General features: G+C 40.9%; 4 protein-coding genes and 1 non-coding gene across 5 annotated transcripts; 2 read left to right on the top strand and 3 right to left on the bottom strand.

The window, feature by feature from the left end:
- Positions 1-767: 767 nt before the first annotated feature.
- Trnad-guc lies at positions 768-839 on the bottom strand. Its single transcript has one exon. It is a non-coding gene; the product is annotated as a tRNA-Asp (tRNA).
- A 370-nt stretch (positions 840-1,209) lies between these two features.
- On the bottom strand, positions 1,210-7,252 carry LOC108088700 (kinesin-like protein Nod). Its single transcript, XM_017186640.2, has 7 exons — positions 7,043-7,252; positions 6,784-6,978; positions 5,820-6,357; positions 5,349-5,494; positions 2,601-2,791; positions 1,853-2,536; positions 1,210-1,795 (listed from the first exon to the last, which is right to left on the bottom strand). The coding sequence occupies exons 1-7, from the start codon at positions 7,157-7,159 to the stop codon at positions 1,693-1,695; spliced, it is 1,974 nt and encodes a 657-aa protein (XP_017042129.1). The 5' UTR covers positions 7,160-7,252; the 3' UTR covers positions 1,210-1,692.
- LOC108088699 lies at positions 2,897-5,789 on the top strand. Its single transcript, XM_017186639.2, has 2 exons — positions 2,897-4,978; positions 5,048-5,789. Exons 1-2 carry the CDS (start codon positions 2,916-2,918, stop codon positions 5,325-5,327), a joined length of 2,343 nt encoding a protein of 780 aa, XP_017042128.1. The 5' UTR covers positions 2,897-2,915; the 3' UTR covers positions 5,328-5,789.
- Positions 7,253-7,712: 460 nt separating the features above from the next.
- On the top strand, positions 7,713-7,946 carry LOC108088568. Its single transcript, XM_017186415.1, has one exon. It carries the CDS (start codon positions 7,740-7,742, stop codon positions 7,944-7,946), a length of 207 nt encoding a protein of 68 aa, XP_017041904.1. The 5' UTR covers positions 7,713-7,739.
- A 903-nt stretch (positions 7,947-8,849) lies between these two features.
- Positions 8,850-9,128, bottom strand: LOC108088600. The gene has a single exon (XM_017186468.1). It carries the CDS (start codon positions 9,126-9,128, stop codon positions 8,850-8,852), a length of 279 nt encoding a protein of 92 aa, XP_017041957.1.
- Positions 9,129-21,498: the final 12,370 nt, after the last annotated feature.

Genomic DNA, 21,498 nt, shown 5'->3' with positions numbered 1-21,498 from the left:
TGATAAAGCCAAAGTGCCTTGTCTTCGGATGTATCTGTATCTCTAAGATGCATTCGCTGTCACAAGTGTCTGTACAAGGTGGCACAACAGTTGGCACAAAGATACTGCAAGTGCACTTCACTCGCAGAGAGCTTGACCAAGTGGTATCAAGCCTCAAAATAAGCAATATATAGCCAATGATCAGCTGTTTTGAACGTGCATCGCCCGAAGATTTGAAGTCCAAGGGAAATTCCCATCTAAAATTCCACAAACTACTAGTTAACATTACAATGCATATTTTTTAAGGAAAATAGATACCTTTGAGAACCAAATGTACCCCAATGAACTATAACTTACTTTGGCAAAGCAAAGTTCTTACACCATTGCACTTTTTTTTAACAAGTATTTTAACACAAGAACGCAATTAATTTAGTCGGTCCAATGTTGCAATTACATCTACTAACTTTTTGAATTCTTATACTTAACAATTAAATACATATATATTTAATTGTTAAGTTGTTATTTCCAAATAAATAAAAATAAGAATTTCCGCAACTATAAATCTTATAGATTATTAAGTTTAACCTACAACTCCACCTTCTATTTTTGACGAGATAGATTTACAACTCAAAGTAAAAGAAAAGATAGTCGTACATACATGGCTTATTCGATTCAGATAGTGATGCTGATCAAGAGTTAATATATTTTATGGGGTCTTAAGTGTCTCCTTTACTTCCTTGCAAACGTCTTTTAATTTCGTTAAACAAAAAAAATATAATTCTTACATTCTCCCCGACGGGGAATTGAACCCCGGTCTCCCGCGTGACAGGCGGGGATACTAACCACTATACTATCGAGGATTGGATACATCCAGGGCTGTTCGAAAATAGCTGCAACCGACATTGATAAGATTAGAACAGTATTGTGTAGTGTGTATAAATAAATTTGCTTTGGCCAAACAGTTTATTCCTTCAAACAACTGATGATCCCGACCAAGAAGTAAACAGAATGAGGTTAGGTTTAAAATAGGGAGATTGGTTTATTGATCCTTGATTTATGAGTTGACTTTGTGATGATTTTACTTATTTTAAAGTTGTTCTGCGTGCATTAAAACTTCAAAGTGTTAGTAAAACTGAACATGTGTATATTATAAAAAGATTTGTACAAAATTGATTATTAAAAAATTATTACAGATTCTAATGACATAGACATGTACTTATTTTACTGGTCATATTAAAATCACAACAAAAAATTACTTAAAAGAATATTACACGCATTAGGATGTCCTGCTCCTTTCGTACCCAATAAGAACATTTAAATTAATCTAATCTTAAGCAATAAAAAAAAAAAAACAAAAATGTGACAGAAGTATTGTTTATAAATTTAAGTCCTATTCATGCTGATTCTAAATTCAAATAGTTTGCACTGAACATGTGTAAAAGATAAAAAAGTTGTACAAAATTGCTTATTAAATTTATTCTAGATTCTAATGACATAGACATGTACTTATTTTTTTGGTCATATTAAAATCACAAACAAAAAAATTAACTTACAAGAATATTACACGCATTAGGACAATAAGAACATTTAATTTAATCTAATCTTAAGCAAACAGAAATAAATACAATTGTGACAATACATAAATTTATTACTTATTCTTAATTTAAACAATATATAAAATTATTACTTAATTCCTAATCTTAATCTTAACTCTTAATTCAAACAGTTTAGCTGGCAAAATCGATCCCAAGATTTTCCGGGCCAAATCGGAAGGCCTTTTACTTGGTCCAGGTTTTGGAACCCATTCAGCCGGGATCTAAATAATAAGATACAATTTATTCGTTAAATCAATCAATCGAAACTCGATATTTACCTGTGGATGGTTAAGGCGAAGGCTGTCTTCGGACCGATCCCGGGAAACTTTTGCAGATCCCTCAGACTCCCGGTGTTTAAAGTGTTGAAAAAGGATCTTATATGGTTTTCCATCCAATCTTGCGCTTCTAGGTTCACCTGCCTCGATCCGCCACTTTCCGCCTCTTCTTGGACACTTGTTTGAGGAACAGCCCCAACCTGCGACATCTGAAGCGTTTGCTCCGCCTTTACGAAGCTGGCAATGGAGGCTTCCCGTTTTATCGCCAGCCGCACGCTGCGCCGCAAATTGCCCTCGCTTTCGGTTTTTTGAAAGCTAGCTAATCGCGTGGAGCGACGCACGGGGCGGGACGTGTTTGGACGAGGCTCCAAGGCCTCCTGTATCGGCTCGATCCCACTGAGTTCCTGCTCTGTGGTGGATGGCCGCACACTGACTTCGGCGTTGAAGAGCTGGCAGCGAAGCCTGGCGGAGGTGGTTGGCTGGGCGGGCTCAACGGGCTCCTTCTCTGGAATGGCCATTGCGGTGGAGTTCAGGCAAGTGGTTTGTATTACGGGTCTGGCGAAAGGTGGCGGCATTAGTTTCTGGTCGGTTTTGCCTTGCAAAGCCACCGAACTAAGGTTGCTATCGGAGAAGTGAATGGATGAGAGCTCCATTGTGGTGTCCTCCATTTGCAAGACCTCGCGAGCCCTTGTGAGAATCGAAATTAGGATTATGCTTCAGCGATTCAAAGTAAGTTTTCCGCCCAACTCACCTTTTCTTGGCCTTGGGGGTCATGCCCATATCGGAGCGCGTTCGCTTGAGCATGTTCGGCGTTGGTTTACCCAATCCGGGCTTCGGATCGGGAACAACCGGGCTGCTCTGATTGGCGGCCTGGCGTTTGATGGCCGTCGAGCTGCTTAGCACCCGGCGGAAGGTGTGTGGCGTCCGTGCGGCCAGAAGATGCTGAAATCAGAGCGAGATGGAGGCATGAAACTCGAGTAAGTGCATCATTCGACTTGCGGTCGCTGCGGTTGCGCTTAGTTCTCCATATAAACGAGTCAAACTCGGGGCGGTGCCGTAGTGTGCAATGGAACAGTCCAGCGAAAGGCAGCCGGCGGTGGAGCAGGAAGATCGCCAGAGCGAGGAACTTTTCGAAGAGGAAGCGGATCAAGGGAAGGTACTGGCAGACCCTACGGAAAATAGCCCAAATAGTGTGCAGAATCCAAATGAACGAGAGGAGGAAGAAGATCGAACGGAGGAGGACATTGCAAAGACATGTGAAGATGAGCCAGTCGACATAGAAGAAATTGAAGAAAAAACAGAAATAGAGAGCGATTCAAATTCAGAGGAGAATCAGGAGCAGGAAGAATTGGAGAAAGGGGAATGTAAGCAGGAAGGTATCGAATCATTGTCTACAGAAGAAAAACTGGAAGTTAAAACTGCGGAAGAAATAATTTTGGAAAGAGAAGAGCTTAAACAAATAGAGGAATTAGAAGAAGAGCTCCCAGAACCAGAAAAAATTAGCGAAGATCAGATTGTTGAGGAAGAAGACATCCCCAAAGAAGACATCCAAAAAGAGGAACAGTTGGAAATAAATCTGGAGGATCAGGCAAACAAAGATGCTTTGGAGGAAGATCAGGCATTAAAAGAGGAGCTTCCTGAAATCCAAGAAAACAAAGATCAGCTGACACAAAGTCTTGAGGATCTGGCGGAACAAGTGATTCCAGAGGAACCTGCAGGTGATGATTCAGAAAAAGATCTGGAGGGAGCTTCACAGGAAAGTAAACTACTACCTGACACTGAAGATGAGCTTAGCAAACAGCAGAATAAGGAAACTCCGGAGAGAATTGAGGAAGAATTAATTCCAGAGGAAGCTGCAGGTGACGTTACTGAAGAAGATCGGGGGGAATCTTCCCAGGAAACCAACAAACCGGACACCCAAGATAAGCTTAGCCAAGTGCAAAATAAGGAGAATCTGGACAGCATTGAGGAACAAGTAAATCCAGAGGAAGCTGCAGGTGATAATTCAACAGAAGGGCAAGAGGAATCTCCACGGGAAACCGAACTATCGGACTCCCAAGAAGAACTTAACCAAGAGCAGAATGAAGAGAGTCCGGGCAAGATTGATCAGCAACAAGAGAGCATTCCGGAAGAGCAAGAGGAGGAGGCTTCGAAGCCAGAAGAGGACCTCCCCAACGAGCAGGTTACCCAGTTCCTCCGCCAGCTGGTCGTCCAATTGTGGCCCGAACTGGGAGCCAATCCAGAGCTCCGATTAAATCGAGCCAGTGCCAAGGGCGACAACTATTTGGGCGTGGTCTGGCGGCTCCAAGTGGCTTCCGAATCGAAACGCAGCCTGGTGGTGAAGCTGCCGCCGCAGAATCGCGTGCGTCGCAAGCAGTTCTTCGCACGTCCGTGTTTCTTGCGGGAAACGAAAGCCTACGAGGTGTTCCTGCCGCTCGCAGACATGATCCAGGAGAAGTGGAACATCCCAGGAAGGGATCGCTTCCGGCAGCACGCCCTTTGCTTCGGCACACGCCAGGACGAACCCAACGAGTGCATTGTGCTGGAGGATCTCGCTTGCGCCGGGTTCTCCCTGCACAATCGCTTCCTGGACCTGTCCGTGGAGCATGTGCGCCAGGTAATCCGCTCCTATGCCAAATTACATGCAGTTACGCTGGCCGCAAAGCGTCAGTTTCCCGAAAGGATGCAGAAGCTCCAGCAGCTGGTGGACATCTTTGAGCAGCGACGTGAGGATCACGCGTTGGGCGTTTACTTTGAGAATCTGAAGGGGAGTGCTCTATCCTCGCTGCTCTCGCCGGAGGACGATGCCTACAGGACTCGTTTGGAGGCATACTTCGCCCGGGGATCGTACTTTGAGCTGCTGCTACCGCTGGTCAGCGGATCCAATTGCGAACCCTTCGCTGTTATCTGCCACGGCGATTGCTGGAATAACAACATCCTGTACAAGCGAACGGAGCGCGGAGTGTTGGACGACGTTCGTCTGATTGACTGGCAACTGATGCGATATGCATCCCCGGTGACCGACTTGGCCTACTTCCTCTTCACTTGCACCTCGCGGGGATTCAGGCAGCGGAACCTCCGCAATATGTTGGAGGACTACTACGAGGAGTTGGGTTTGCACCTGAACAGGTAAGTTCTATCGAGGGTAAACAAATCCGAGATATAAAGCCGACTACTAACAACCACCTTTTGCTACAGATTGGGCGAGGAGGTGGAGCAACTCCTGCCCCGTCCTGCTTTCGACGAGCAGGTGGCCACCAAGGCGGCTGTGGGCCTGCTCCTCGCCATGATGGTTCTGCCCATCGTGACAATGCAGGGCCAGGATGTGCCCGATCTCCAGGCGATCAGCGAGCGAATCGAGGCAGGAGCGACCACGGATCTCCAGGGTGCCGGATTCCTGGGCGCCGGCAACGAGGAAAACTTCAAGCACCGCATGCGCGAGGTGATCCTCGACTGCGTGGACTTCAACTACATCTAGGAAAGTGGAAGGGGAGCTCACCTTCTGGCGGGCCACTTGCATCGGGTTCAGCCGGAGCTTCTTGGCACTGGTTCCAAAGCGCAGGGTGGACAACGTCTCGCTGAGATCGCAGAGATGCGGACTGATGCAGGCCAGGAATGTGAGATACGATTGTGCGCTGAGCGATTCTGGAAAGGATCAAAGGAGCAAGATGTTCAGTACATTTAGCATGGGTAGCTTAATAAAGAAATATATATACAAAACAGAACTTTCCAAATCAAAACATGGTTTAATCCAAAACCAGATGAACCCAAGGAATTTCATTTGCTAATATTGACCCTGAATGGATTATGCAAAAAACCGCACATAAGTTCTACAATTTGGCGCGTTTTAAAAAAATTCTTTGTTCCGTTAGAATATTTAGAAATTTAATCAAAAATAAATAATAAATTATTGTTTACATTACGAATGTAAATATATACATCTAAACTCATACATAATTAATCCACTTACCTTGAAGAACTGTGGTAAGGACACTATCTCGATAGGGAATCACCGTTCGTCCCGCCGCCATTGACATGATCACCTTGTTGATGCTGAGCAGGCCGAGATTGATGTTGACGCCCTCCTTCCTGGCCACGCCCTCATTACCAGTACGCCCTACGCCCTCAGATCCAGCCAGATCGACTATATTCAATCGGGAATGATGATCTTTGCTTTTTATGTGAATGGTCACGATGGCGTGTGACCTGGAGCTGCTGGCGTTCATGTTGGTGGGACGAACGCGACGATTGCCAGTGCCCAACTGCAGAAGTTTCTGCAAGTCCAGCTGGCTGTTCAAAGGAAGGTAGCGGCAGTTCTGGACACGCGAAGCCACCATGGGCACATGTGGCGTGGTGCCCAACAGATCGTAGGCCTTCTCGTTGTAGATCTCGATGAAGGAGGCGAACACCCGGACGGTGCCCTTATTGTTCTCCTGGTCGGCGGTCACGCGACTTAGGATATCGTCTAAGCAGCGGGGCAAGACACCAAGATGCTCGGGATTCAGAACCTGCAGGGGATTAACAGAATTATTGTTTTATTACAATTGCAATTATAATTTGGTAGCCACATATTTCTTTTTTTAAGTTAATAGGTTGCTATTTTACAGAAATATTTACTATTAATAGAATTATTGTTTTATTACTACAATTATAATTTGGTAGCCACATATTTCTTTTATTTAAGTTAATAGGTTACTATTTTAAAAGAATGGTCGAATATTTTTTAGTTTAATTGGCGTTCTAATTTAATAATTAATAAGGTTTTTTTTTTTTAAAGATTCAAGTTCATTATCAGAATTTAAGTTGAAATAAGAACAAAAATTAAAAAGCGTTTTTACTAATAGAAAAATAATCAAACCATTTCCAAAATTGATTGATCTGCGGAAGAATTGTCTAATATTTCTTGGCGAATTGAATTGAATTTTGAAACCCACCTTATCCTGTGGGGCCATTCCCATGGAGTAGCTCTTTCCCGTTCCTGTCTGCCCGTAGGCCAATGCCGTGCACGGGAATCCCTGCATGGCCTTCTCCACCAGCGGCAGGATCAAGGCTTGGTACATCTCATTTTGGCCGGCGGTCGAGGGAAAGGCATGATCGAAGTGAAACTCATTTTGCTCCACGATGAGGGACTGAAAAACATAAACCGTATTCCTTTAGATAATGGCTTCTCTTTACAGTTAGCTCGCAACCCACTTTGCCATCACTCCAGGGTGGAAACTCGACGACGCTCGGCTCCCGACGCCCCAGAAATTGGCGGTACGGCGCCTCACGGACCGCAATGCGCACCGCGCTCAGTTTTTCTCCGTCCATTTTGGTCAAAATTACTTTATTTGCGTAAATTAGTTTCAGTTTATATCAATAATCGAAAATGGTAAGCGTCTTTCAAATTGTGATCGCGGTAGTGTGACCATTGGTCGAGTATCTAATTAATCGATATCATCGTAAGTACGACTATCGATGTTGTGATGCGATGAAAACAATAGTCACGAGTATGCATTTGAATTATTTGCGTAAAATCTTTAATTAAAATTAAAATTATTTAGTCACTGTAGAATCAGTTGCATACAATTAAAAAAAAAAGATAATTAAGATATAAGATAATAAATAATACGTGATGCTCAAAAATCAACACTAGATTGTTAATCCCATCTCTAGCACAGCGCAGCATTATAAAAACGAATGGCAGCGCCTTTTACAGGGTTCCATTTTCCTATAGCGCGCGATTTGAATTTATTTAAATTAAGGTTACTTAAGGTTTTTTATTTTCATTTTCACATCTGTTAACTCTTTTTTTCTGGGTATAAATAGGTGAACGCCTAAAAACGGAATTGTAAACGTCACAATGCTGAAACATTGCCGCTGGCCAGCAGTTCTTCTTCTACTTCTCCATATGGTGGCAGCGATTGGGGGAAAACTGGATGGATCCGGAAAGTGTGGGGCCTACGAGTGCCGCCTGAGCAATCCGATCTGCAGATGCGAGTCCTTTTGCCAGGAGTTCAGCCAGCGGTGCTGGAAATCGCCCACTGGATGCCATTGTGCAAGGGGTTATGCCCGCGATGAACGTGGCAACTGCATTCCCCTCATTTTGTGCCGCTGACATCGTGTCTATAATTAAATTGCAACTAAATTGTACGACGCACTGGGTGATTATTGTATTCAGCCCTATGGTAATTTAATTGTTTACGAATCCACATCAATTGGGTTAAATTTAGCGATGCATGGCTGAATTGTTTTTTGCTACATAAAAACATCTGAAATACCCACAGACAAAATGGGAGGTATTTACGCAATTTACATTTATGAATAGTAATAGCAGGGCAGCTGCCAAAAAAAGGCAGTCATCGAAGTTAATTGTGATTAAATTACTTGGGACATATGTATTTATGTACATACATATTATATTTTAGCTATTATCCAAGCCTGAACATTTGGGTTGAATATTAGCTTGAATCATTTAATTAAGCTCCCACTGTCTGGAATAGTAGTTTTTTTTTTACAGATACCCATAATTTTGAAAAAGACCTTAAGCTTTGCATTTTAACAGATTTAAGGCAAAATAACGTGTAAGTAATGACTACAGTACGTATGAGTAATATGCATTAAAAACCATTGCGCAACGCTTAAAAATTTACTTGTCCCATGTAAGATTAAGGCAATAATATATATATATATGTATATATATGTATGTATATACTAGAATGTAAATTGTTGGTTAATAGTTAAAGAATTGTAATTGGATACAAAAAATGATTATAGAGGTGTATAATATTTTATATGTTAAGCAATAAAAAAGCAGAAACACTAAATGCAACAATAAGTTGTGTGCTTAATACGTATACGTAATAAAAAGGGTATTAGTTAGATTATGTTACTAGCACCTACAATCAATTTTAAAACGTTTTTGCTTTTTAGGTGGCAGTTGGATCAGCGAACTTTTATTTATATTTAACAAAGGTATGACTTTTAAAAACTACAATTTGTTTAAGATTCTATTTTGGATTTAGGTGTAGAGCAGCTGCAGGCAGTTGGGACCGCTGCGACAGCAACCGTTTCCGCAGACGGGCAGCGTTCCGGAGATCTGGGCGCGACGGCAGATGAGCGGCGGACCGCGGTAGTCGCGGCGGTAGCAGAGGCGCTCGCACACCGTACCGCCCACCTGGACACGAATAACGGTCATTCGGCAATGGCCGCCGCCCAGTATCTGCGCTTCAGCAGGCTGCGTCGCCAGCAGCGCTGCTAGCAGCGCAGTCAGGAGGAGCGGGCAACGGTAAAGGACCATCTTGCCACTCTTCATATCTTTTGGCCGATGTTGCTGCTTCTGCTGCGTTTTATAGGTGTCTGCTGGGCTCGTAAAGGCTCCCAAAGACAACACAAAAAGAGAACAAACAACGGTGAGGAAGAACAGTGACCAAAAAGCGGCAGCAATTGTTGCTGTTGTTTGCCATCAACAAAAGGTCGCGCATCTGTTTATAGCCATTACTTGTAAAATAATACAGGTATGCTTGGCCATGCCAGAGAATGCTGCGATATATGTACATATTCAGAGTTTGGAAGTTGCAAATAGAAGATAATACCAATTACAATTACTTTTAACTTTTATCTAATAATTAATGCTTTAATTGAGTATGTTTATATTAAAATATTCCCCATTTACATCGATGAGCTTCAATGTTTATGGACTTAAAAAAAAAACCGGACCAAAGAAATTTTAAAACGTGACTGGTATCACTAAGTCGGGTCACTCAATTTTACCGTTACTTCTTGTTTTCAATTTGCAAATGCCAGCGAAACGAAGAGAAAAGACAAAAACAATAAATTATGAGCGGGAGATAAAACAAAAAGCGCAAATTGAACTGGGCGTAAATTAAAAAAAAAAAAAAAAAAAAAAAAAAAAATACATAAAAACAAAAGCCAAGCAGAGAAAAGGAGAAGAATAATGACCGCAAGACCGCGACCACCTGACGCAATTGTCGATGTCTACGTGGGTGTGCGTGTCCTGCTGTTTGTGTCGGTGCTTGTGTGTGTTAGTGGGTGTGAGGGATGCGGCTTTGTAAACTTGCGTCCCGAACACAAAACAAGGATAATAGCGGAGTGTGGAAGAGAGACGGAAATGGAGACCAAGCCTGCGTGCTGAAATCAAAGATAACGACTCATCAACGGCGTCATAAAAACGTGACATCAATTTTATTGCCGGCGACGTCATCGTTCACGCGTCGCCACGAAAAAAGGTCAAGCAAAAGGCAAAAGGAAAAACTAAATCGGATTGAGCTAAATTATTTGTTGACGCAAGTGATCGTAATTAAATAATTTGATAAAAAATGAGCTTTCGTTAGTTCAGTTACACCATTACATTAATAAGGAATAGAGTGATTTATAAAATGTGTGAGTATTTTCTGTAAAACTAACTTTTTACTTATTACGTTATTTAAGTTACGTTACTTTCATTTATGGCCCAATTACACATCTCATTAAATATTGAGGTTTGCTTTTTATTTTTTAAGATATAATAAACTGGCTTACATATATGTATAAATATATGTAAATTCCCAAGAAACTAAGCTAATTACAAGCTATCCAAATTTTTAAAGTAAAGTTTATTTATTTCTATGTTTTATGTCAGAACTTTTGTACATATGTACATATGTATGTAGGCTCAACACACATGTATTGCCTTGGGAATTATTTACTAGTGTAAGCTATTAAATTGGACTGTTTGTATGATATTTCTCTTTTTGTTTGCTCACAGCACAGCAATAAATTCCCATGACTTTCGTTTACTCCATAATTTCTCCTTACTCTCGCCCTTTTTCTATCTGTTTGCGGTCATTGCCAGGCTAGAAGCTGTACACAAAAAGAAAAACATTATGTAGTATTACAATGAACTTTACAGAAAATTGACACATTTAAAAATAAATTGCTAAGCAATATTAATACATATTTTGGCATACTTTTGAAAACCGATTTTACATTACTTAGACCCCAATAAATTCCTTTATTTGTGTCCTAGTTTTATGTTATTCAGAAACTACTATCGTGTTTTCAAAATATTTATTTTTGATTTGAGTTCGAGCTGGATTTGTTTATGTGCAGGTCTCTGTGGCTATGTTTGTTGTTGTTGATCTACCGCACCGGCAGCGACAAATATTTTCACAATAAAAATTCCCATTGATGTTTATTCATGCCCCTTCGTTGGGCGCTCTTCCCATTTAGTTTTTGCAGCGATTTTTGGGGCAGTCGAAGAGGCGCCACCAACACGACAAACTTGTCGCTGGCGAAATGGAATTATTATTGAATGAACTTCAGCCATTTCCGCAGTCCATTTCGCAATAATCAATTATTGAAGCGCCGCCAATAAAAGAACAAGACGAGAGACCCAAAAACTTCGGCCTCGCCGCTGGCCATTTGTCCGATTAATTATTGACGGCTCCCCTGGCGCGTATTAAAATTCATTTGATGTCTTTCTTGTCGCCTGGTTGTCCCTCAGCCAACGTACATTTCAAGCATTTCAACAAAGCTGTCGAATTAACAATTTCAAATATTCATTTCCATTTAATTTCCTTTTCAACAAACAAATTAGAAAAAAATATAAAAAATAACTACAAATCTTAGTAACTGAAAACACATAGTTTTCATTTTTTAAATTTCAGCAAACGACTTCAAGTTCTATACTCCAAACAGCACTTTATCAAAACTACTATTAATAGTTATTTTTGGCAGTAAGCTGACTGCGGATATGGCTTGTAGCGACTGCTATATTTAATGTGATTCGAACAGCGAAACCTAAATGCTCCTTTTTCGGAATGAGCAAAACATCGTCATCGGAATCGTGCGTGTGCCTTTGTTATCGCCGCTCTGGCAGAGTTCATCTCGCTTTTCCTCCGGCGCCCACGCAGTTGATTAATCGTCGCTCGAATCACGTACAGCGACAAATGTCGCAGGTGAAAATACCAAAGTGCCCGCGGAATGGCATTGGAGTGGGTTCCAACTGGGGTTGGAGCCCACCGTTCCACAGCCGACGAAAAGCCTCGCTTTTGTCCCCCTCGCATCGGCGTGCAACCAGTTTGGCCCGATTCCCGCCGAGTTGATATCCTTTCTGTTTACCTTAGCAATTAAGTTCTTGCCATTACAAGTCTGTGTCACCAAACTCCACTTCAAAACCTTTAGCTAAAAGATAAGTGGGGTCATTAGCAAATAATTTAAGAATTTTAATCGCATTATAATTCATGTGTTTTTGATTAGTCGGTATACAAAAATTTGTTAAGTTTATTTAGTTGTATGTGAAGTTTAGAGTTACAAAAGCATTACTTTAAAATGAGGAAATACTTAATATTAAACTAAGAGATTTTGATTAAAGGTTACTAAAATAGTAAAAAACGGTAACTCAAATTTACTATAGATATCTAAGAGTATTTAGTTTTCGCGGATTTTCTGCTTTTTTTTATTATTATTATATTATATGTAATTTATTATAACAAATATATTATTTATGAAAGTTAAGAAAAATATAATTGTTTTCTTGTTAGTTTTTCTGATTATTGTTTGATTATGACTTATGTAGGAAAAGTTGAAAAATGTGTATGAAAAGTGCTTAAAAAGTAAAAAAAATGATCTTATTTTGGCTATTTCTGGTTCATTGGGAATCGTGTCAGCACTCGTTTACTTTGATGCCCTGCCGCTGGCGCTCTCCCTCCGAATCCTTCGCATTAACATAAATAAATCACTTGCCGCCATCAATCAGTCTGTTTGCATTTGCGCAGGCAGCCGCAACACCTCGCCCCCAACCACCCCCAAAACCTACCTCCCCCCCCCAACCGCCCACAACAACCATTTCTCTTTGTTGTCGTCGCCGCTTTTTGCTTTATGCTTACGCGCATTTTTCTTTGATTTATCGATGTCTCGACTATTAAGCAATTAACTTGAGGCTGTCGTCTTGCTTTAGCCTCTAACTGCTAACTGCCAACAGGCTTTCCCACTCCCTGTTATCAGATCCCCGCCAGCCCTTCTATTGCCACCATCCTCAATCTCCTTGAGTAACTGTTGCCCTGCAGACTCCACATCCTTTTTTTACCAACCAGAAAAAGGTTGGCTTCTTGGAATCCATTTGACTTTTTGAATCCAAAAGTCCTTTGCAAAAATTTTTAAAACCGAACCTTTTATCGAACCTGTGTATATAACCCTTCAAGCATTTGATTTCCGTTGAATAAAAAGTGATACACATGGTTAATAATAAAAAATGGGATATAAAGTAAAATAGTTTGACTTGCTGACTCTGAGTGAATACATTAAAGTGAATAAATTAAAATGTGATAATTAGGGTTGTCCCCAACATCCTTTCTAATAAATTATTTTTAGTTACCTTTTTAGTAACCTTTAAAGTTTTTAATATTTATTTTTTAGTTCTGTTTCCTTTAATCAAATATATTCCTCTAGCTTCCCACCAATTGCACTAATTCTTCTTTTTGTGTGTCTGTAAATAAGTAATTATGCAATACAAATGATGCTAGCGGGATGGCCACGCCCCCGCCATCGCTCCACCGCCCATTAGGGCGGCAAATGAATTTGTTTTGTTGGAATTGTTTGGATAAATGTCCACATGCGCGGCAGATTTATGAGACAGCCGAGTAATGCTGCATACTTTCAGGGGCTCTTTCACTCACACACACACACTCACAAACACTCACGCACTAACAAACACACATACGCCACGTGTGCATATAGAAAGCCTGCGGAATGAGCTTAATAATTAGCAAAGAGAAACAGAGAGAGAGCAAAAAAAATCTCGCACACAAAATGGGCAAATATATAATGAAATAAATAATAATAAAGGCAGCAGAAATGCTGTGGGTCAAAGGGCAATGGCGACAGCACACGTGGCAAATTTGCCAAAAACTTTTCGTTTCGTTTCTAGTTTTTTTTGCTCTAAATTTTTAATATAAACTGCGAAAAGGCAGAACCGTGCATAAATGTACGTCGCTATGCGTATATATTCATAAAGTCACCTCACACACACACAGACACACACATACATACACACATTGCGAAACGTTTTCTTTGCGCTGGAAAAACAAAATTAAAAAAATAACGAAAGCAAACCGAGACCAAAGAAAAAATTTATCTACGAGTCCTGCAGCAGTGGCATATGTCTTTGAGAATATAAAACACCAAAACAGCCAACAGAGAACAGAGAGGGCAACAAAATGGCCAAAAAGTTGCAAGTCAGAGCTCACAAAGTGTAAAGAAAACAGTGACAGTCGGAAGTATTTCCATGCCAGCAAATATGTCCAGAAATCTTCGATTTAAAATGAAATGGCACTCTCAAAAAACTTCGATTTAATTGTAACAAAAGGATTGTTTCAAAATATTTTTAAACAGAATATTAAATATTATATTTCTTGTTCTCCCATAATAGCTCATAAAGTAAATAAATTCAATTTTTAAATTGCTCTTTTTCTGCAACAAAAAAAAAAAAAAGAAAAAAGAAGCAAGTAATAAAAAAGCTCTTTGAGTAATAAACAAAATGATCAAAGTACTTTGGCTCGCCATAAAAAGGGAAGAGCTATGAACTAGTGTTTATTGTATGGGCAATTAAAGCCAGAAGATGTACTTGTTTATGCTCAGTTTCGCCTCCCATGGAGCACTGACTTTGGCCACAGACTGTGCGACTGGCGATTCGCTTTGCCTGAACTCGGCTGAAAATGTTCTTTTACGGTTCTGCAAGAGTTTCCAAAATAGACAAAGACCCCTCCGCCCACCATTTAAAGGCGAATTTGGCCCTCAAACAATCATCAAAAAAAACAACAACATGAACAACATGAACTGTTTACTGCAGGCGAAACAAAGCCGAAAAATTGCCTTAAAGCTGGCATTTCCCCACCTTCCAAGTCGCAACGACAAATACACAAAGAGAAGTCACTCGGCCAAAACGTGCAAAAAAAAATAAGAAACAAAAAAACAAAAAACCAAAAAATATAAAAAAAAGAAAGCAGAAGAAAGCAAACTATTTTCAAACTCTCACACAACTTGGTCAGCCAACAATAACAAGGCGGGGAAAGGCGGGAAAGCGGAAAAGCGGGGGGTTCGATGGCAATGAGGCTGCCAAAAAGTGTTCGCAAAGTGCGAGCCAGGCAAAAGTCAAGGACAGCCAAGGAAAACCGAATCGAAACCGATGCGAACCCAACTAAACCAAACCAAACCAAATAGTACTGAACCGAACCGAACTGGACCCAAGAAAACCCCAAAAAAAAAAAACCAATCAATAATTGTTGGCGACTAGAAAAAGAACCAAAGGAAATGGCTTAGCAAAAGTGCAAGCCGCGTCACGGACAAAAAAGGAAAAACGCGACTACGGACCTCAAAACACGGACATATGGACGCAAAACCCGTGGAGAAACTCACATCCGAAGGCGACGAGCCAAAAGACCCGAAAATTGCGTACAAGACAGCCGGAAAAACCTCCACACACTCATCGTAATTTGAACAGCCTTAAAAAAATGTTCAAGGTTCTTTAAGAACACTTAAAACTTTAAATGAATATTGGAAAATATGAATTAACTCGAAAATTTATTGAGACATTCTATTGAGATCTTTCAAGTTTCATCAAAAATGAGACGAATAAATGCAACATTTATTTAATTTGTTGTATACAGAATTTGGAAATCTTTTTTTATTAAAAAATGTTAAAATGAGTAGTGAAAAATATATGAATAATATTGTATTGCAAATAATACATTTCACATTCCCAAACAAATGTGTCAAGGATTTTAATGAACACTTGAAACTTATAGCCAGAAAATATTGGAAAAGTGTTGATAATTTATAGAATTTACTTTAAAAATAAATAATTGGTCCCATGTCGTTAAAGTAACAAATTATTATTATTATTAAAGTTCCTTAAAGAGTCAACGAAAAACGAAAACAAAAATCTTAAACTTAATCGATTAAAATATACATAAATAAAATTGAAGTTCAGATACTACATTTTTTGGATACATTTAATGGTAATCAATTCAAGATCCAATTGGCCTCCAACATTTAGCAACAACACATATTTGTATTACCAAAACAGAGAAGCCCTTTCAATCGCCTGGAAAGTTTGTCAAAAGTTTCGGTCTGCTGCAATCAATTTTGTATTATTTGTTTTAATCGTGCTACCCTAAATTACCTGACTAACTTCTGAATCCATGTGAGGTTTTGCGCTTGATTCGATGGAACTTTGGCCAAAGTGGCGAACACGCCATTTCAAGTGGGGCGCGGGCGGTGGATGGATTCTGAATTCAAGCAGGAGCTCGTGTAATTGATATCTAGTTTCAGAGCAACGCCACATCGCTATCCCCCATCTGCCATCAACCATCTGCCAACTACTCCCTCATAATGTGCAACACTCGCTCGTGTGACAGTCGGGGCATGCAACAGGGCTGGCAGGCAGCGAGCCACCTTATCTGCGCCATCCAATCCAATCCTCCCTACAAATTGTGGCCATGATGGATGGTCCCAGTCCGGTTTGCCAAACAATTGAGGAGAAATGGGAAAGCGCGGGGGACTCGCAAAACTTTCGGCACAGTCAATTGCGGCAAAATGTCACTCAATTTAAACTTGCCTCCAACCGAGCGAGTTCCTCCCTGCTTTTTCTGCCTCCCCCCTACCCCCTCCCCATTATTACTGCAATCCCCCACCCCGCTACTTGTCACAGATTTAGTTCCTGACTACCTGACTTTGCCATCCAGCTTCCCATGGACTTCCCGTTCCCGTTCCCGCTGGCAAACACTTGCAACTTTTATTTGCTGCAACTTTTCGTTGCCCCATTGAATTCGAACCCCCCTGCCTTTACCGTCCATCCACACAAGCATTCCCCGCCTTCTTTCCCACTCCCAAAATGAAAATGAAAATGAAAATGCACCTGAGTCGAGCGGCGACAGCTCACGGAATCGAAATTGAAACCAAAATCAAGCGTAAAATTCATTTAAAATGTTCGCACCCACGCCAGGCGACCCCCTCCCTCGTGTTCTCTCCACTGCCCCCACTAACTTTTATCTCCACTCCACCGAAAAACACAAGAACAACGCCAAAAATTTGACAAAAATTGAGTGAACGAAATTCCCCGCCAATTTGGGGAGTCCAGGGATGGAGCAATGTCTGCAAATTGAATTCACATGAGTCCCAAGTTCAAGTTTTATTTCTCTGCTTCAATTTGACGTCTTCTTGTTTCATTGGATTTTGTGATAATCCAAATTGAAACAATAAAAGTAAGTAAATTTGTTTACCCGCTTTAAAGTGTCTTTGAATGTGGTGACCCAAAAAAGTACTTCCAGGGCCCATAATTTTAGAGAATGGAATCCGATTTCAAAATGCCATACCTTAATTGTTTTTTGGTAAAATTCTCTGAAAATTGTTCACATGTTGGAAATTTTCAAGTTTTCGGTGTTGTTTTTACATCTACCTATAAGAGTTTTAATAATTGTTCTCTAAATCTGTATGAGACATTTTTGTTAAATACTTCTTCTTGGGTTTCGGTGGCATGCAGAATAGGTGACCCAAGAATGTCCTTTTAGATTACATATTCTCACCAATGGTGTATCGAATTTTTAAATGGGATGACTCTATAAGTTTGTGGTAAAAAATGAAACAAATTTGCCTTCACAATTTTTGTTTTGGCTTCCGACAATTCTCGGACCCATGCTGATTTCTTCAAGTTTCCGGCGTCATGCAGGTAAGGTGACCTCGAGCTAAAATCATTGATTAAATGTCGATTTTAAAGTTATTATCTCACTAAAAATAGAATACTCACTTGATTTATTGATAACTGCCTGCGAGGTGGCTTACCCCAATAGAACGTGGCTCCCCATTCGTTCAGTTTTCAGTTCCGAAAAGCAGCTGGAATCGCCATCGGTTTCCTGAGCTCCGCCGCCCTGGTTCTTCCGGTTTAACCTTCATTTGCTTTGGCTAAATGCGTTCATTGGGGGGCGGAATTGGTGCTGGTGCGATGGCTGTGGGCGTGGCTCGTGTGTGGGTAATTGTTGGCGCGGTTGATTTGATTGAAAGTCGTGTGGCAAGTGTCAGAATGGAAAGGAGGTAAGTGCCGCTCCAACGGGGCGCTTGCAAAGGGGGAGGGGAATCCCCCGACGGATTTACGAGGGGGAAGGGGACGAGGGGGGATACGATATCGGTTGGCAAGGCGTGCCGCTGGCTCGGCATATGATTGTGTAATTGATTTGATCAATAGAAAGCCAGCGAGGAGCGGAGGAGAACGGACAAGCGGGTGAAAGTAGGTGAGTGAAAGTAGAGAATTTGCTGCCTTAGCGATTTTCTGGCCGACGGAAAAAAAACCAATTTGGTGGGCTTTAGCAAGAAGAGCAAGGAAGTGCAGGAGTGGCTCCGAGGTGGGGGAATCTACGCACGTACGCCCTGCAATTCGATTTCCCTGTTTTTCGGGTAACCTTTGACCCGGGCTGATCCCTAAACTGGTTTGAACTTTTATAATAAACTCATTGTTCATAATAAGAAATAAAATGTACAGTATTATACCTAAGCTTTGATATAATAATTAATTCATTATTTAAATAAGTATAATTGTTAATTTCATAAAATATCTCTCAAATTCCTAAAATACTTTTATTTCATTTAAAATTTTATAGATTATGTTCGAAAAACTCACTACAGGCTTTTTAATATCTTAAATATATATTATTTACAATTATTTAATTTGGAATAAAAGTCTATATAATGTTTTGAATTTTAGATTTCTTGTGATAAAAGTTTGCTAGTAATTCAAAACGTAGTCAGAGTATAAATACCATCGACTTAAGCCTGCAACAATGTCTTCGCCTTCTTGGAGAATTCATTTGTTTTTGGTCGCCTTTCGAAGCATTTCTATTTCTATTTTCTCTATTTTTAGAACTTTGCGCCATTGAATGGGCCAGGAACATTTGACCGTTTTGCCGCTTAAGAGCTTGACCCGTGGCAGGCGACCTTTTGCCACGTAATTTGTTCGAATATGATGCGGCCCAAACAATGGATGTGGGCGTGGATGGATCGAGGGCGGTGGTTCGGTGGGCGGGGCATAGGCGCTAAAGAAAAGAAAGGAAACCACCCCCTCCCCCGTAAAATTTGCGAATCGAGAGGGGAATTCGAGAAAAGGAAGTGAGTCAAAGTAATCTTCAGACTCAGTGTTGGGCGCAACGATTGAGATTCTCATTTTTATACTCATTCCCAGGGGCATCGATTTTTGTCCCCACTTCCCCACTTGTTCCCAGATTCTCTAGAGAGTTTTCGTGGTCCTTGGTGGAGGGGGAAAGAGGATGGGGAAGGGGAAGGGAAATGGGAAGGGGGATGGGAAAATGCGGGTAAAACAGTTCGGAGGGCGGAGGGATAGGAAAATCCGCATTGAAAATGTGCCGCGCATCTATTTCCATATAAATTGGCTGCCGCTCAACCAAAAGCATCCACTGCTCGCCTCTGCTTCCTCTTCCTCTTTTCCCCCTCCCCCCGCTCACCTTCTTGCCCGTAGTATCCTTCGGAATGCCCTCCCTATGTAGACCCCTCCATATCCATATCCTGGAAACCGGGCCAGGCAACTTTGCCAATAATAAAGCGCCATTAGTGCTGCTACATAAAGTGGAGTGGGGCAGGGAAATGGAAATGGAGGGAAAAGCTTGGGAAATAGGAAGAGGCATACCACAGCAGGACTCCCACAGAAACGGAGAACCAACCGGGGACCCAAAGAGGTGTCTGTGTGGAAACTGCTCCCGAGCAGGTCGCCTCCAGCTCCAGGGAGACACCAAAAAAAATGCGGAACCAAAAAAGTGCGGTTAGAAAAAGTCGCCACGCTGATGCCTTTCTTCTGCCAACTAGCCGGAAATCTCGGCAAAGAGTAAAATTAAATGTGAAGGTGAGCCACAAAAATCCCGACTGATTTTCAAATTCCTAACAAAGCTGTCTCAAAGGGAAATAATATGTTAAGCAGCTTAGCATTTGTCAAGTTGGGGAATGCAAGAGTCCTTGGTAATACATTAAACCCTTGCATGTGAAATTCATCTAAAATATATTTATTTTTACATACAGTTTAAATTTACCACATTATTAAGGATATTTGGTATTCTGAAACCTTTTAAATGATAAAAAGAAATTTGAAAGTACACAAAGTTCTATCATTTCTTTAGCATGTTAATATTTTATTAAGAAAATAAACATTGAAATGTTTAATGTATTTTATAAGAGGTTTAAAAAACCTAAGCAATGTTTTAGGTACATAAAAGTAACTTTAGATTTAATATACTTTCTAAAATGAGGCAAAAATAAATAAATTTCTTTTGTTTCTTTTGACTTACTATATTTTACTTTTCTTTGCCATTCAGATTATTACCAAGAAATTCCCTGGACATTTAAGACAAGAAATTTCCACAAAATAACTGACACAAACAAGTGTTTCCACTTGGACCGGTTGATTTCTCCGCCTTCCGCTTGAGATTTTCCAGGATTCGTCTCGCTATCAAGTTAATCATGTTATTGGAGCTACCCGAAACGCAAGTCGGAAAATCCAAAACAAAAGCAAAGGCCATTCAAAGGACGATTCAGGCGAGCTGAAGTAAAAGCGGTGGGCGCAACAATTCATGTAGAATATTGTTTATGAATTCAGCTCGCTATCGCAAATCTCCTCTCTCCCACACACACACACACACACACACACAGAAAGCGCGCGCACACGCACACTTACACACACACACACACGCGCGGCGGGGAGGAAAGCAGGAATTTCGTAGCATACTTTCATGGGCAATTGATAAGCAGTCGTCGTCCTTCGCCGGGGAGTTTGTTATGGTTAAAGTTTGTGCGGTTGTTGTTGCAGCAGCAGCAGTAGCAGCCGCACCGCCAGTTGCTCTTGCCACATATTATATGGCTGTCCACTTCCGCCGTGGAAAGAGTGGGAGAAAGTGGACCTTATATAACATAACATGACCCTGCGGCCCAAACTCTTATTGCTTGGTCCAATCAAGGAAAGTGTTAAGGTTTTTATGCTCTACCCACATGAAATCACTCACAAGGCCCCTCGCACGAAATATTCCAAAATTCTCGCCCAATTGAAACTTCTTGATGATGTGGGGCTGCGGCCATTTATGGCTAATGATTTAGTGGCTACGATTGATTTATGGCCACCGCAGCCCACTCAGTTCAATCAGCAGGGAATGCCTTGCGTTTCTCTGGGGGCTCCTTCGATGCTTCTCCTTCTCTTTTAGCTTAAGCGAACATTTACGTTTGGGCTAATTTTAGAACAGAATTGGTTTTGCATCCCTTGCAAAACTGGCATTGCCTTTAAAATAATTATTTAATAAATATTAATGGTTTTCCATTTCACTTAAGTCCTTTTAAATTGTTTAATTTCAACAAATATGGCCTATAATTCACAGAATTTTCTTCTAGTATCCTCACTTTCTGCCTAATCATTTTGGGTTACCATTTTCATGTGTCTCCTTTCCACCTTTCCATGATTTTTTAGCCTAGTCTGCTTGCAAATTGAACCTCTTTTTCCCCTTGTCACTTCATACAAAACTCAATTAATAAAAGTTGACGGTGCGCATTGAGCGTAAAACTGCGTTGATGAGGCATAAAAGTGTTTTAACCCTTCGCACACACACACTTAAACACCCAACCAGCAC

Source organism: Drosophila ficusphila, unplaced genomic scaffold (assembly GCF_018152265.1).
Source record: "Drosophila ficusphila isolate 14025-0441.05 unplaced genomic scaffold, ASM1815226v1 contig_198, whole genome shotgun sequence".
NCBI classification, from domain to species: domain Eukaryota; kingdom Metazoa; phylum Arthropoda; class Insecta; order Diptera; family Drosophilidae; genus Drosophila; species Drosophila ficusphila.
This window is presented reverse-complemented; position numbering and strand designations above follow the sequence as displayed.

What these genes read in the sequence shown, in the direction of transcription:
- LOC108088568 (XM_017186415.1), top strand. Translation starts at nt 7,740, where the DNA reads ATGGTGGCAGCGATTGGGGGAAAACTGGATGGATCCGGAAAGTGTGGG.
- LOC108088699 (XM_017186639.2), top strand. Translation starts at nt 2,916, where the DNA reads ATGGAACAGTCCAGCGAAAGGCAGCCGGCGGTGGAGCAGGAAGATCGC. An exon ending in TTGGGTTTGCACCTGAACAG is followed by an intron (nt 4,979 to 5,047) that starts GTAAGTTCTATC and finishes CTTTTGCTACAG; the next exon opens with ATTGGGCGAGGAGGTGGAGC.
- LOC108088700 (XM_017186640.2), bottom strand. Translation starts at nt 7,159, where the DNA reads ATGGACGGAGAAAAACTGAGCGCGGTGCGCATTGCGGTCCGTGAGGCG. An exon ending in CACCCTGGAGTGATGGCAAA is followed by an intron (nt 6,979 to 7,042) that starts GTGGGTTGCGAG and finishes TATGTTTTTCAG; the next exon opens with TCCCTCATCGTGGAGCAAAA. An exon ending in TTCGCCTTAACCATCCACAG is followed by an intron (nt 1,796 to 1,852) that starts GTAAATATCGAG and finishes CTTATTATTTAG; the next exon opens with ATCCCGGCTGAATGGGTTCC.
- LOC108088600 (XM_017186468.1), bottom strand. Translation starts at nt 9,128, where the DNA reads ATGGTCCTTTACCGTTGCCCGCTCCTCCTGACTGCGCTGCTAGCAGCG.